Below are 14,946 nucleotides of genomic sequence, written 5' to 3'. Positions count from 1 at the left end.
CAGGAGAGAGAGACGCTGGTCCTATGGTTCACAATATTAGCTCTTTTGCCGATTCGTTCATCAGCACTGTAGAACACTTAGCGGAAAACCCCATCGCACAGAAAGAAACATGCACGACTCCTAGTCATCTGTGATTCCCGCGTTCAATTTCAATCATAATCGCTGATTGCCATCGTCCGGCTGGTCTTGAACCCTATTTTGAGTACGCCACTCACTGGCTCGATTTGTCCATTCACTCGTTGTTATTTTCCAAATCAGGCAATATGTTGGACCAGCTGATAGTTCAAGCGCACGGCTTGAGAATTATTTATCATGAAGACACATGCCATCTGAAGCAATGCAAGAGCGCTCGGCTGCTGCCATCAAACCTCAAACTACCACGTGGTAGAGACCGCTTATCATGCCTTCCTATCTAATACGCTGCAAAAGACTCCACCAGAACCACCCTACATGAGGTCAATCGTCATTGCCATGGCATCACAGCCACCCTAACAAACCGGCGCCTACTCCCAACGAAACCGGCACAAACATCCAGTGCTTCATGACGCCAGCCCCGTTCAAGGAAAACTGGATGAATCCATCTCCCAACGGCTCCAGAGTCCCAAGCAGCATACTCCAGCCCATCAACTTCCGGTCGCCGGACAATCGAATTGCCAGGGTCAGCAGGCCGAGCACGAAATTGCGGGAGCCGTAGATGCGCGCCAGGGCTAGGAATGATCTGCGCTGCTGTCTCTGTTCCGGGCTCCTGTCGGCGGCCGACGGTACGCCGCGGAAACCCCAATTGTCGAATAAGAAGATTTGCGGGTTCCAAAACGTGCCTACACCGAAAAAGCAGAGCACGAAGCCAAGTGCGGCAGAGGCGTTGGGGAGGAGGTCGGAGCTGGTGATTTTTGAAGCCATTTGTTTCGCTCTCGCCACAGGAAAATCGTGCGTATCAAGGATGTCGATATCAAGGTCTGTGGTAGATTCCTAACTCCCCCTGAATCGTCTGTTGACCGATGAAAGGAGAAAAAAAGACAAAAGGGTGACATTATCGCTGCATTTTGATGAAAACATTCAATGAGCTTCATAGCCTAAATAGCACGGATTCGTACTGGGATCTACCAGTGGACTTAGGTAAGTTATTAGATGCACCAGACTGTGCTGACCTAAATGGGGGTGCACATGCCGACTCGGACATGCAGAGGGTTGGATACAGAAGGATCCTCCGATTCGAATGTGCAGAAGCGGTCTGGATATGGAAAGGTTCTCCGATCCGACTGGACTCGGAACCAGAATCCCACGTAAGCATCTGCTAGGCTACAATAGGTCAACAAAGACACCGAACGGCCCCAATCAACCGAAATGCACACATTAGCGTCAAGAATTCAAAATACAGCTATAATATCTGTGAGAGTTGCAACAACCAGAATCCAGATTGGGGAACATCATGTAATTCCATCCCTACCGCCAAATCGTCGTAGCCGAGCCCCACCTTCACCATCCACCAGCAGACAGGCGTCAGCTGGTCCCTTGTAGAGGAACTCGGCAGATACCGAGATGGCAGCAGGAATGCAGGAAAGTCTGTAAAATTCTTCAGACAGGCTCACTCATAAAAGTAGTTGGAGTAGACAGTGGGTTTTAATAAGCAACGATTTCTTCTTTTGCATGGCGGGGCTTCTTTCGGTATGTCTTCCGTGCCGGTAGTAACCCGGGTGACGTAAATTGATTAAATACTCCGATGCCACGGGACCATTAGAAGATGGGATGAAAAAAGAAGGGACGGCAGTAGCGATGACAGCGGAGCATTATTGCCAATTGCGAACCGTATATAATTCGTATTCGCTGAGTCCATCTGCGATCATGATGCCAATCACATTTATCATTACATCCAGACCTACAGATGCTGTCGCTAGAAACTTTGTTGGTCTCAAGCTTCGTCTCAACGCCAGCGACTGCACGCGTTCCGCCTGAGACGACGGCTTATGGTTGTCGACAATAAGGGTCAGTCTCACTTGCATTATCTGTCTGGCTCACTCCCTCAACAAAGCATGTAGTGGGTAAGAACACTTACAAACAGCAGGTCGAAAATACAAACTTCTTCACAATGGCTGCTACAACTACCGGCACCCATTTCGCGCACATTCCCCTGGATTCTATTCTGAGTAGAGGTCTTCGCAGAATCATGAGTGTAATTACTTGCTATATCTCTATATGGTCGGATATGTTGTCTGTACTCAGGGAATCCACGGACTTCGACCAGTGCACTCGAACGGGGAGGCACTGATACTTCATATTGGTGGACGATACCCACAATGGTCATTATAATATGACAATATTTATCGACAGAAGATCTCAGTTCAATATTATATGCGCAGTGATCGCCCTAGAGCCTGAAATTTTATTGGCTTCGCTACGTACAGTCAAGTAGTTCAGTCTGACACCTAGGGTAGAGCTCAGATTTTGATGGGACAGGCATGAGTAAATGACACGAGGGAGGTACAAATCATTCGCGTACCTTGGACTGAAAATAGCACCTTGTCTTCCTGACACGGTCATCTTTCTTGCTGTCATTGATAGATCTAGCAGGTTCTATAATACCGCAACGAAATTGAGTACACAGAATTGCCTTTGTGATTACCTCCAACTTTTCTCATGGCTTTGCTTCGATGGACGGCAGTGGATCAATCTCTCCATTACTGGTGCCCGATGGTCACAAACATCGGAACTCCTCAGTCTCGTACCAGACCGGGGCTGGGTTCTGCCAAAACCAGCCATCTGAATAGTGTGTGCCATTATACCAGAACTCGTCTGTCGGTCCCGTAATACCGTGGATGAGGATGACTACCGTCTCGGGCAAAGAAGAATTGAGTGCTGTAGCCGAATCGATTCGCATATGATCAGAGTTCCCGAGGGGACGACCTACAGCCAATGCGTTAGCTAGAGTTATTGGAAACCTAGCTTTGAACCTATTGGCCCAAAGCACAACTGCGTGAATCGAGAGGAAGACAAACATGAATGGTCAAATACTTGAGCACGTATCTGTCCGGTATCTAAGTTCTGGTATACTCCTAGTGTACAATTTCCCTCGCCCTGGGCCTGGCACCATGACAAGCCTTGGTCACCACCAGGTGGCTCAGTCGTGACAGTAGGCGGCGGCGGACCGGGTTGAGTCGAAACTGTCGTGTTATCAGTTGGAGCATCCTGGGACGAAGTCTGTAGGCGCGTCGTGCCAATGATTATTACCGAGACAAGTAAAAGAGCTAATGCGATGGCTATGATGACGAGGGCTGTCAAGCTGGGGGTCTTGCGTCGAGCACGGTGGCGATCTCCATGGTTGGACAAGTCTTTTTGGGCAGGTATTCGGACAAGTGTTGGCCCTGTGATTGGAATACGTTCCTTGTCCTTCTCAGTGGGAGGCATGTTGGTAACCATCGCGACGTGGGAAAGTGCACTGGAATATACGAATTATCGAAGATTATGATTTTGCAATCGTGAGCCACCGAAAAGTGCTGGAATAGCAATTAAATGAAGTTATCGAAAAGCACTGCTTGCAATACCGAAGACTGCAGTTGCGTGCAAACAAGGCTGAAGAGCCTGGACTTTCTCCATGAACATGGCCGGTGCTGAAAAGCATACTTCAGAAGTCCAACTCTCATAAAATTGTAATATCGCAGAGGCAACACTGGGGAGACCAAGCCGTTGGGACCACCTGCGCGCCAAGTGCGGATTTCAGGCGGGCGTTCCTGTCTCTAGAGCTTATCCGACAGGTTAGCAACTTCGAGGCCCAAGCCCAGATACTGCGCTACTGCTACGCGCGACAGCATGCTTTGCATTGTTGCATCGGTGCTAATGCATGTCAATAGCCGCTATGTCTGAGATCATGATCTGTTGACTCTCAGCAAATTTCCGAGAAGCATTATGGTTTGGGTAGGTCGACATTGCGCCAATCCTAGCCGAGGAGTATGATAATATGGGTCCATGAGAGGTGCCTTGGGCTGTATTTTCAGGGCAGTTGGGAGCTACGCAGACGTCTGAGATATCGTTATGCCTTACTTCAACGTGGCAGTTGATCTGGATCTTGGGTGTCATATGCAGGTACAACAGGTTCCAAGATCGTCTCGATTGTGAGGTCGAGCGAATTAGAAGCGGGTCATTGGCGATCAATCTTGTGTAGGTCCCGAATGAGTCGCAATGATTAATGCAAACATTTTCCATAATTTTACAGGCTTCAAGTCACCTCACGGCAATGTGCTAAACCAGCTTACTTGCAGCCTGCATGACGTTCACAGGATTATGACAAAAGCTACTTACTTCTCGATCATGACAAGTTCCGTGCGCTTCGAAGACGTAGATGTACACATCTGGTTTCCTGGCCGCAGCATATCATTGAACAAGACGAGATATCTCTTGTCGATCAGATATCACAGAGTTGTTGTCTTGTCAAGAATGTATGTGTCAGGAACCAATCCGGTCAAGCTTTAGCTCAAGGAATCGAAGTTCAAAGAGGCAGGTATCTTTTACGCCTTGCCCATGCAACTCTTACGTCTTAAAAGTATGTTGACCACAACAAGGTTTCGGCTGCGCTTGTTTATCCGGCGTAATATTGCCGACTTCGTTGGCATGAGCCCCGTGCGCTGTAGGTATTGGTCCTGCCATGTGAATGCGAGCACCAATAACCCTCCGTACCGGCAGGCTGTTGAGACGCTCGGCTGACGCCGGCAATATCACATCGCGTTTGTGTAGCTAACTTAATTTCGGCATTTGAGCGTCACTGTGATGGCTGCTCTAAGGGCTGACGGCCTAGCACATGCACGACAGTGATCTAGGCCCGCCCCCCAAAGTTAACTTCCCGAGCAAAGCCGCCTGTGCAAGTCTGAACACCATTCTGAGTTGGGCGCGAAATTCAGCCAAGCCCTGTAATTCAGTCTCACCGGTCAACACGAGAAGAAGCAGCTGCAGGAGATTTCGGAAAAGACGCGTCTTTCACATTTGACGTGACCAAAATCATTGGTGCTGTGATTGTGATAATGCTGCGCGAGTGCCGGTCGACGCGGCCGTGCCTGGGTACGTGTTACACTGCTGTCGCCAAGAGCCGCCCAAGAGAGCAACGAGCATGAGGCGCGACAAAATGCCTCTGAAATGAGGGACCACAAGCCTGCGACTGGAAGAATACGTAGTCACAAGGCAGCACTCCACGGCGAGGAGAATATTAAGATTCTCAGATATCTGCAGGTTAAGAGAGGCCATTGGAGTGGCATCGGCTGTCGGAAATGCAACAACTCAGTGCTCCATCCCCGAGAGCCCCAGAGGAGCCTGCGAATCGGAGAAACCCCAGTTCGGATCATCGAAGGGAGTCCACGTAAAAGCCGACAGACAAGCAGACAAGCTGCGGGAACAACGCTATCGCCGTGGTGGCTCACACCAAGACCAGAGCGCTTAGTGCTGATGAGCATTGCCTGAGTAGGAAAACGTAGAACGTCAACCGTCCCGCTTCCTAGACTTGCAGGGGTGGATTCCCACTTGCAGGCGGGAGGCTTATCCGCCTACACCCGTCATCGACTTACTGGTTTTCGTCCTGCTAGCCGTGTCGCATCATAACGTCAACCGGTAAAACATGCATCCTGTAATCACTAATCATTCCTGGTCTACGCACATTTCAGATGGGCGGCGGCCGATACTGGTTCCCCGCAGACCGTAGATAGGTGAAGGATATTACTCATCGTGTAGATACGTAGTGCCTTGTGTTGACAGCTCCCATCGCGTGGACGGACATATATAATTCGCGAAGAGCCCGACTGCGGGGACAACATAACTCTACTCTGCAGGCACTCTGCCAATTGCTCGAATTGCCCTCAGAACTTTAGAACAAGATCACTTTCCTCGACTGTGCCCTATTTTGAACTCCCAACCACACTGACTATACGGACTCGACACGCCAAATCCCAAGATGGCTCCGTCCCTTCCCAAGACCTTTCGGGCTGCCGTCCTCGACGGCAAGGGAAGCCAATTGACACTCAAGGACATCGACCTCAAGCTGCCCGGCCCTGGCCAAGTCCTCATCAAGACACTAGCTTGTGGGGTCTGCCATACTGATGAGTTCCTTCGTCAGGGCTTCTTGCCCAACTCCTGGCCTCGAATCCCCGGCCACGAGGTAATTGGAGACATCGTCGCCGTCGGCGAGGGAGTCACACGCGTCAAAGAGGGCGAGAGGGTTGGCGGCCCATGGCACGGCGGTGAGCTCACTTCCCACGTCCCATTCCACAGGACCCCGCTCTTAGTCCGCCTCCGTGTCTCTCTTCCCGGAGGCTAATTCGCTTCCTGATATGTCACTGACGTCAAGGCGGTGAACGCCTAATACAGGCCACGATGGTGCATGCCGTTCCTGCCAACGCGGGATATTCCAGACTTGTGACAATGAAGAAATTAATGGAGTGTCAATGGATGGTGGGTATGCAGAGTACGTACTCCTGCGCGCGGAGGCTGCCGTGCGCATCCCGCCCAACGTCGACCCGGCCGAGGCGGCGCCGCTGCTGTGCGCCGGTGTAACGACCTTCAACTCGATGCGCCGCATGGGCGTGATGCAGGGCGACTTGGTCGCGGTGCAGGGGCTTGGCGGGCTGGGCCACCTGGCGGTGCAATTCGGTGAGTATAGCTCTTTTCCCACTCCGGTTGCGTATCCGTGTTTCATTAGAATCTTTCAGGATGCATCGTTTCGGGCTCCGTAGCAGGTGACTAACTCATAGCAGCGAACAAGATGGGCTATGAGGTAGTGGCTATCAGCAGCGGCAGCGACAAGAAGGACTTCGCGACCCAGCTCGGCGCCCACCATTACATTGACACCAGCAAGGAGGACCCCGTCAAGGCGCTCACCAAGCTCGGCGGTGCCGCCATGATCTGCTCCACCGCGCCGAACCCCAAGGCTGTCAGCCCGCTGGTGGGCGGTCTGGCCCCTCAGGGCAAGCTGATTGTGCTGGCGCCACTCGGGCCCGTCGAATTCGACACGGCTACGATGGTCACCAAGGCGGCGAGTGTGCATGGGTGGCCGTCGGGGCACCAGCTTGACTGCGAGGAGACTATTGCGTTTGCTGGCACTCACGGTGTCAAGTGCTTGATTGAGAAATTCCCGCTGGAAAAGGTTCAGGAGGCATTTGAGCATATGACGAGTGGAAAGGTCCGCTTCAGGGCTGTCTTGACGGTGTAATTTGGTATATCCGGTTGGTCGTGGAAGATGGCCAGAGATGACGGGACGTAATCTCAGGTTTCAGTATTCAAGTTTGTGATCCACGCATTAACATGGCGCCGCATCGTGTTGGCTGTTGTTTACACCACGTCTAATCGTCAGCACGGTGATGCATGTCCCATACATCTTCGCGTGACTCGCCAGCTCTTGAAAACATGGCGTTCATCGATGGGAGGGGTTAATCTCATGCCTTTCGTCCGCGGAATTCAGTGCGAAGAAGTGATGGAGCTCATCAACCGTCCTCATCAAACTGACCAGCCCGCTTGCTCAGCAGACCAACCTTGAACCACTCGCCCAGTCCTTTCTGGTCCATGACTTGACCGAAAGAAGAAATCGATTCGGTCTCATTAAAGGTCCCAGAAGGCACAGTTGATGTCTCAGAGCCATCGTTCACCTGCGTTGCCTCGGGCTTCCACACACACTGGAAGTCTTTGTATCTCAAATCCTTGACGGCGCTGACCCACGAGCTCAGATTTGAGTCCTCAGAGCTCTCGGCGTACATGAGGCCTGGGGAGCCGCCATATCTAACCAGGACAAACGGGATGTCGAAGTGCGCGGCTGCTTTCTTGACGCGTTGAAGCTTCTTCCGGCTGGTCACGTGGTGGGTGCGGATGAGGGTGACAAATAATGTCCTTGTGGCGCTCATACTGCTGCCAGCATGGCAGTGTAGTCAAATATCAGATTTTGCGCGATTTGGAGTTCTGAAGCTGGTGGTCGCTGTCACGCGACGCGAATTTGGTTGATTCAGTATCACATTTCAGATCAGTTTGAAGCTTGACTGATTCTGCCGGGGGAACGTCATTCCATGCCGATCCCCAGATTGATCACTAGTGTGGGGCTATGCGAGTAAGGGGATACTATCGAAGTAACACGAACGAATAAGCAGGTTATCTGACAGCACTCGCGCTGACAGACTGTGTAAGGAAGCCGATCCTTCAGATCTTAAGCGGGAAGGATTCGATGACACCGTGACAGTCAGTCACTGTCAGCGATTGTTACTTTCTGGCCAATCCGCTGCGGGGCTACGCCTAGCGCATCATGTGCTTCAGAGCTATATTCGAGACTCTGTCTGGTATGCCTCAAATTCCATTCTTAGATTGTTGGTCTCTGGTTCGACTTGCTTGTTGTTACATATCACTTCTTGCTCGCAGATCGAGGCAAAGTCTCAAGTATGACGCTATGCAAATGACGAGCGACCTGTGTCATTATAGATGAGCTCCACTACGGGTGCTTCAACTCCCCATCTTGGTACCTGAGTGCACGAGAGGAGCATCACAGCGTGCACTCTGCATGTCTCGAAGCACAAGGCTGTTGAGGTCTGGATTTCTCTGCTTGGGCCCGCCATAGACAGGCATCGCACGGATAATCACGGCAACTAACGCTGATTTCCATGACAAGCCGGTACTCGGTACCTCTATTTGCCCACAAATTCTGCATCAATGCGGCCGCTGTTATGTCGTGTCACACCGGAGAAATTCATTGCTGCGGGGCTTCTGGGACATAATAAAAATAGGCACGTGGCTTGTGTTGGAGGCTCATTAATATATTGTAGCTTCGTATCTCTAAGTCGACCCAGTCGACATACACAAACCGTTCATGTCACATTACATATGGGTATTAGCTCCATGGGAGCCCATGCAGGTCAGCTGCTATTTCAAAGCAGACAACATGCGCTCGTACTCGGCTGTTCTCTAACCGCAGTACTCGTAAGCAGGGCAAGCCACGGCACTGCCCTTAGTATCACCAGCGACACCGGCGACCTGAAGGATAGCGTTGACCACACCGCCGATACCCTCTCCGGCGCTCATTCCGGCGGCTATGCTGTATGCGTACTCGTCCCAGCTGCGCGGGCTCTTCTTCAGCCAGAAGTAGCTCGCAATGGCACCCACAGCCATGGCAGTGCTGTACTGCGTCTGCGGGAGCGTGAAGGCCAGGCCCACGGCGTTCATGTTCGGGACGTAGACATGGTACTTCTTCGGGATCCAGAGGTACTTGGCGGCAACGAGGACCATAGAGAAGATTCCCAGCACGACGGCAGTAATGCCCGAAGATGAGGGGACAGGGAAGTTCTTAGCGGTCACAGCCACGGCGGTTGCCTGCCAAGCAGCGACGGAAGGAATACCAAACTATAGAGGTGGGCAGGATTAGTACATCTGTGGTGCTAGTCTGGAGACCAGGGGGTAAATAAGATATAATGAGGAATTCTTACCTGGCACTCATCGAGATTGGGGTCGATAATACACGGGTAGGCTTCAGAGAAGAGTACGAAGAAGCCACAGCATAGGACGATGCTGAAGACTGAGCCTACAGCCTGGGCGATGAACTGCACCCGTGGCGAGGCACCGAGGAGGTAGCCGGTTCTCAAGTCTCCCAACATGTCCACGGACTGGGCCGCTGCTCCTGCGGCGACAATTCCTCCGGTCATGTTGATACGCTGTGCTGCCTCGCCGTAGTGACCCTGGCCTTGTGTGACACCACCGAAGACGAGCTGTGAGCTCTTGGCACATGTAGAGACGGGATTGATGTCAGTGGCTCCGGAGGACTGTGCTGCGATGAAGCTGAAGATAAAAGCGAGGATCACAGCCAAGATTGTCAGGCCGGGGCTGACCTGGTACTGAAGAGCCAGCACGATCATGGACAGGGCGATGGATATGAGAACACCGCCAGACCAGGTCCAGGTTGGCACCTGCTCCGACTTTGGAGATGGGTCCTCGATTTCTCGCTCCTCGTTGGTGAGATGCTTCGATGCGAAGGCCCGTGTCTGGGGAATCTTGTCGGCGGTCTCGAAGAAGGCCCTCTTCATGCCTCGGTACAGGACCGGGCCGTTCATGGCGACCTCGGCAAACGAAGCGCAGAGCATCAACATGATTCCAACCCAAAGGTTCCAGTACCGTGGAGAAGGCTTGGTCTCCGTGTTTGACAAGGAGTTGTAGTACATGAAGCCTGGGAAGGGGTCAACGCCAGTTTCCTCGTCCGCATACATTGGGCTTCCAAAGGCTGCGCCGTATTTGACAGTCAGAGGTCCGATGAGGGCCCATGCAAGCACACTTCCTCCGAAGAACGAGAGGGACGCGTTCATGCCGGAGAGGATACCAGCACCGATGAAAGCCGGTGTGTATTCGAAGACCCAGCCCCAGGATTCGGCGGCAATGATGCCGTCCCATCCCCAGGTATACAGCCACCAGAAGACGTGATGATCCCACAGGATACCGGGGGCGTAGATGGAGACAACACGCAGAGTAGCGGCGCCACCAAACGCAATAGCGAGTGCCTTTGCCTTCCTGCGGCCGCTAGCCTCACTGGCGGCACCACCTGCATGCAGGGCTCGAACGGTGTATGCCACGGCCGTAGGAGAGGGGAAGATGAGCTTGAGCTTGAGGATGTAGAACTTTCGAAGGGCGATGGCGAAGAACAGTCCGTAGTAAGCTGTGCAGATAGAGAATGTGACAAGCTTTCCAAAATCTGTACAAGTCAGCCTTTCTGGTCGCCCACCAACCACACCTCAGAGCGGAGACTAGAGCAAGAAAGGAAACGCGAAGAACAGCTTACCATCCTCAGCCTTTTCTGACATAAGACCCATCTTGTACATAGCAGGGATAGGCCCCACGAAAATAATACCTAAACCACCGGCAGCGGTCGCAGCGGTCTGAACAGTGACATTTTCCTAGATCCCATGGTCAGTCATCGTGTCAGCATGGTGGGATATTATTCACGTCACAAACCTTGGGACCGAAGTAGCCTCCGCCCAAAAACCTGGGGGCAACTCTGGAGAGGGGCTTGATGATTGCAAAACCAAGGATGCCGCCAAACAAGGAAGCGCCAAATGTCCAGCCAGTCTTGAGACCAAGGTAGATGTTTGATGCCGAGACAACAGCTCCTAAGATGATACCAATGACCAGGGCACGAATGGACAGCTGCTGCTCCTCATCGGGAATGCCTTTCAAAGGCGGGAAGGGAAACCTGTTGTCGAGGATTTCGGACTCCTCCTCCTCGACGGGGTCCTTCTCTCCGTCGATGTCTACAAAGACATCCTTCTCGCCACCCGAGTGAGGTCTCCGCTCGTCGACCTTCTCAGGCAGCTGCTCCTCTGTCTTCGCGTCTGCCGGGGCAGTGACAGGAGCCGTGTTAACGTCGCGGGCTTGGATGGACGCCATCGTGCCTGGTTGATTGACAGTCACAACTGAGGAACGACCTCGATGACCAGAAGAGATGAAACAGAACGACTACACGTTCAAGTGTCAAACGCGCCTGCAGAGGAGTTCGTCCGTATTTTATGCGCTCTTCAGCTGGTCGTGGAGTCAGCCAAGGGTCCACTGCATGTTCGCTAGATCAAGCGGGGCAGGTGGAAGATGGTAGGACTTTTGTGGCTAGAAGAGGCTAGGGGGCACGTTCTGGATCCTGGAGGATGGAATGACCTGCCCTTTCAAGTTGGGTTAAGTTGGCCAAGAAACTCTCGCCAAGGCTTCCAGATTTCAGCCGAGGGTGATTGTGACTCGAATCAGTGACCAAGCCTTGGGGCTCGGTGGAGCCGACGAGTGCCAAGGGCAAGACTACACCACGCTGTTGGTAACCGTCTGGCCCCATAAGTGGAAGGTGATAAGAACAAGGGGCCTCATTCGTTACAGCCGGACGAGGCCCGGCTCAGATAGTACGATGGGGGCCCTCCCCCGTGCCAATCATCCTACACATCTTTAATACAATGTGGTGCAGACTCTGCCTCCGACAGACCACGCCGCTCGTGTTAGTTGGCATGGCATGCATGGATGATCTGTCGGACCCCTGCCTAGCCGATTCCCGCCAAGACCCTGCATGTTGCAGCGCTTGCAAATCAAAGTTTAGTGAGCTACGTTTGAGCCGCCTGACAGGTAGTCTATGAACTAGACGAACTAGACTAGTCAGGTACGGGAAAGGGACGTTGGCATGCCTGTAAGATGGCACGTGGATGGGTCTTTGTATTATCAAAATCGAGTCAATTCCTGAAACAACCAAACCCAAAATATTCCGTGACTAGCAACTTAAACAAGATAAATCCAAATGCCGGTCTAGAAATGAATCTATCGCCTGAAAAAGAGGGGATGCCTCATCGTGACGATTACCATGTTCGACAGTCGCACCTCCGACAAATTGCAGTATTTAACTAGCCTGCGTGTTGGCTGTAGCTGATACTATACTGCGGCATCGATTATTCTCTCAAACACCTCCAGCTCGGCCTTGTTACGATGGGCGTAGACGAGAACAATGTTGAAAAGCAGCGGAATATATCATGGGCACAAGGTGAATTGTAATTATACTTCAGAGTATATGCGACCTTCATGCATGGGCGCGGATTTTGGAGAGCCTTTGACCTTGGTTTTACCACTGGTGGCCATAGGCCAGCAAATACCCTCCTTCTTGAGCTACTGCTCTCACGGTTCTGTCTTTTATTCTCCAAATGCTTTTGTTGATGAAACTCGAGCTTTCTTGTAAATCTTCAATGGATATGAAACTGGAAGCTTGTAGGTGGTACCTGAGTTTCCAGAAATGATGTAGAAATGCCCAGTGAGTGCCCCTGGTCCCGCTGGAATTTCCCGCTGTCTTCCATAGAATGCTTCTGTTACTCTCTCTTGAAACGCTGATTGGCCCCTCTATGCAACTGCGAGGGGACTTTTGGCCTTGAATTAGACCTTTCCACCAAGACGTATATAATAATTAGCTACAAAGCTTGAGTCACGGTTTGGTGCTCCTTTCTCTTCACGCAAATGCTGTTATGTATGATTGGTAGGAGTACGTGCCTTCTTGTATATACAATGTGGTCCAATTTGACAGCGAAGATAAACAACATAGTCATTAAGCAGCCGCGAAAGACTCCACCTTGATGGAGCCTCCCAATTGTTTGGTAGCGAAGTTGAAGATACCAAAACGGTACGCAACGAAAAAGGCCCAGCCATTGTACAGCTCGTATGTCGGGCCAAGCTGCGTGAACTCGACGCCGTCGAAGCTGTAGAAGAAGTTGGCGGCCCTTGTCCCCGAAGCCCGGGCGTCGAGCTCCGCCCGGAACCATACCTTCGTGGCACCGCTCGGCACTGGGGCGGAGGCCACCTCCTGCCCAGGGCCAACCGGGTTCCCGGAATACTCATCGATAGTGATGTTCTGGACGGCTGTGAGCGTGTACTCGCTCCCGTTGCGGCGGATGCCGATGTACGCGGTCTGGTCGCGGAACGCTGCAAGCCCGAACCTGTCGCCGTCGATAACATTACTGAAGTCAATCTCTACGGTGCCCTTGGGAAACTCGCCGTGGATGCGGTGAGTCAGCGTGTTCCGAGCCGAGTATATATCGTCCGTGACACTGGCGGTACGGAGCGTCACGCCGTTGTTGACCTCAAAGCTGGCGACGTCCGGGTTGTGGTTCCATTCCCATGTCGGTCCGAGCTCGCTCTCGAAGTTGTACGTCCGCGTCCAGTTGTACAGGGGCTGTGCAGGAAGAGGGACAGGGTAGGTCGAGCCCCATCCCCCGTTCGAGCCCTTGACGAATTCGGGAAAGCCGTCGGCGCCCCAAGTCACTGGGGCTAGAACCGGCATGCGACCGGCTGGGTAAGCCCAGGTGAAGGACATGTAGTACCAATCTCCCTGAGCTGTCTTGATGAGACTGCCCTGGTGGGGAGAGCCGCCGTCCTCAACTGGTGGCTCGATGTTCTGAACGAGAACCTTCGACTCGTACGGTCCCCATGGGCTACTCGACTTCCATATATAGGTCGTGGATCCGGGTTGGTCGTTGAGAATGTAGTAGGTGCCATTGATCTTATACATCCTATTACCTTCGAGCGAGTCCGTAGGGACGTCTGAGGCCTGGAGGACCTGCTCGGTCTTCACTATGCTGAAGCCATCTGTGCTGAGCTGGGAAACGTTGACTTTTCCACTGCCATAGGCGACGTACATCGTGTCGTCGTCATCAATAAGCAGGCCGTTGTCGTAGAAACAGGTCCCTCCCCCGAAGTTGGCGCTATTGGTCCAAGGGCCCTCGACGGACTTGGCGGTGAAGACCCAGGTAATCCAGAAGTTGGTGCACCCAATCCAATACCACACGCCGTTGCTCTCACGGTACCGCAGAGTCGACGCCCATGTCCCCCCGCGGTAGGCTCTCGGGCCGCCTGGCGGGAGATCGTAGCCATCGCCAAAGGTCAGCCGCGGGATCGAATGGCCAACGGGCTCCCAGTTCACAAGATCCAGCGACCGAAGGATGGGCGCACCGGGGCTGAAGTGGAAATTGCTGGCCGAGAAATAGAACGCTCCGTCCGGACCCACGGAGACGTCATTGTCGGGGTAGTCTTCGTAGACAACAGGATTTTGGAATGTCTCAGCCCGGATGCCCTTGGGCCCGGATGCGGCCGAGCTGGCGGCGAGTATAAAGCTCGCCAAGAACAACAGTAGACAATTCGAATGCATTGTCTATCTGTTCAAAGTACACGCAGCAAATTCAGGATCTACTACGTTTTGACTACATCCTGTCGGCTGCACTTTATATGTTAGACCACTCTTGATCTATGCCTAATTGCAATCAAATTCCCCTCTAGCCCGTACAAAACGTTCTATCTGGTGGGGAGCATCAACCCACATACCCGCTCGGGGGGTGGAAGTCCGTCTCTTGGAGATTGCACAGTACCACCTCAGCGCTTATTCGGACCGCCAAGGGCCCTACTGTTCCCAATCCTTGGCCGTCTCGCTCTCGGAACCTTGAGTGATTGACG

The 14,946-nt window shown here is 52.6% G+C and overlaps 6 protein-coding genes across 6 annotated transcripts; 1 reads left to right on the top strand and 5 right to left on the bottom strand.

Annotated features, from left to right (window-relative positions):
* Window positions 1-477: 477 nt before the first annotated feature.
* J7T55_002618 (uncharacterized protein) lies at window positions 478-900 on the bottom strand (the record flags this gene model as incomplete). The annotated part of the gene is made up of 1 exon (XM_053137709.1): window positions 478-900. One exon carries the CDS (start codon window positions 898-900, stop codon window positions 478-480), a length of 423 nt encoding a protein of 140 aa, XP_052998487.1.
* Window positions 901-2,692: 1,792 nt separating this feature from the next.
* Window positions 2,693-3,414, bottom strand: J7T55_002617 (uncharacterized protein; the record flags this gene model as incomplete). Its single annotated transcript, XM_053137708.1, has 2 exons — window positions 2,693-2,853; window positions 3,060-3,414. The coding sequence occupies 2 exons, from the start codon at window positions 3,412-3,414 to the stop codon at window positions 2,693-2,695; spliced, it is 516 nt and encodes a 171-aa protein (XP_052998486.1).
* A 2,515-nt stretch (window positions 3,415-5,929) lies between these two features.
* Window positions 5,930-7,183, top strand: J7T55_002616 (lcohol dehydrogenase; the record flags this gene model as incomplete). Its single annotated transcript, XM_053137707.1, has 3 exons — window positions 5,930-6,215; window positions 6,439-6,624; window positions 6,729-7,183. The coding sequence occupies 3 exons, from the start codon at window positions 5,930-5,932 to the stop codon at window positions 7,181-7,183; spliced, it is 927 nt and encodes a 308-aa protein (XP_052998485.1).
* A 271-nt stretch (window positions 7,184-7,454) lies between these two features.
* J7T55_002615 (uncharacterized protein) lies at window positions 7,455-7,868 on the bottom strand (the record flags this gene model as incomplete). The annotated part of the gene is made up of 1 exon (XM_053137706.1): window positions 7,455-7,868. The coding sequence occupies one exon, from the start codon at window positions 7,866-7,868 to the stop codon at window positions 7,455-7,457; it is 414 nt and encodes a 137-aa protein (XP_052998484.1).
* Window positions 7,869-8,913: 1,045 nt separating this feature from the next.
* On the bottom strand, window positions 8,914-11,376 carry J7T55_002614 (oligopeptide transporter; the record flags this gene model as incomplete). Its single annotated transcript, XM_053137705.1, has 4 exons — window positions 8,914-9,348; window positions 9,432-10,684; window positions 10,772-10,886; window positions 10,945-11,376. The coding sequence occupies 4 exons, from the start codon at window positions 11,374-11,376 to the stop codon at window positions 8,914-8,916; spliced, it is 2,235 nt and encodes a 744-aa protein (XP_052998483.1).
* A 1,672-nt stretch (window positions 11,377-13,048) lies between these two features.
* On the bottom strand, window positions 13,049-14,644 carry J7T55_002613 (glycosyl hydrolase family 43 protein; the record flags this gene model as incomplete). Its single annotated transcript, XM_053137704.1, has 1 exon — window positions 13,049-14,644. One exon carries the CDS (start codon window positions 14,642-14,644, stop codon window positions 13,049-13,051), a length of 1,596 nt encoding a protein of 531 aa, XP_052998482.1.
* Window positions 14,645-14,946: the final 302 nt, after the last annotated feature.

The sequence above is a fragment of the Diaporthe amygdali genome (assembly GCF_026229845.1).
Source record: "Diaporthe amygdali strain CAA958 chromosome Unknown NODE_3_length_2959817_cov_65_330692, whole genome shotgun sequence".
Classification (NCBI taxonomy): Eukaryota; Fungi; Ascomycota; class Sordariomycetes; order Diaporthales; family Diaporthaceae; genus Diaporthe; species Diaporthe amygdali.
The sequence above is the reverse complement of the archived record's forward strand: the minus strand, read 5'-3'. Positions and strand labels throughout refer to the sequence as shown.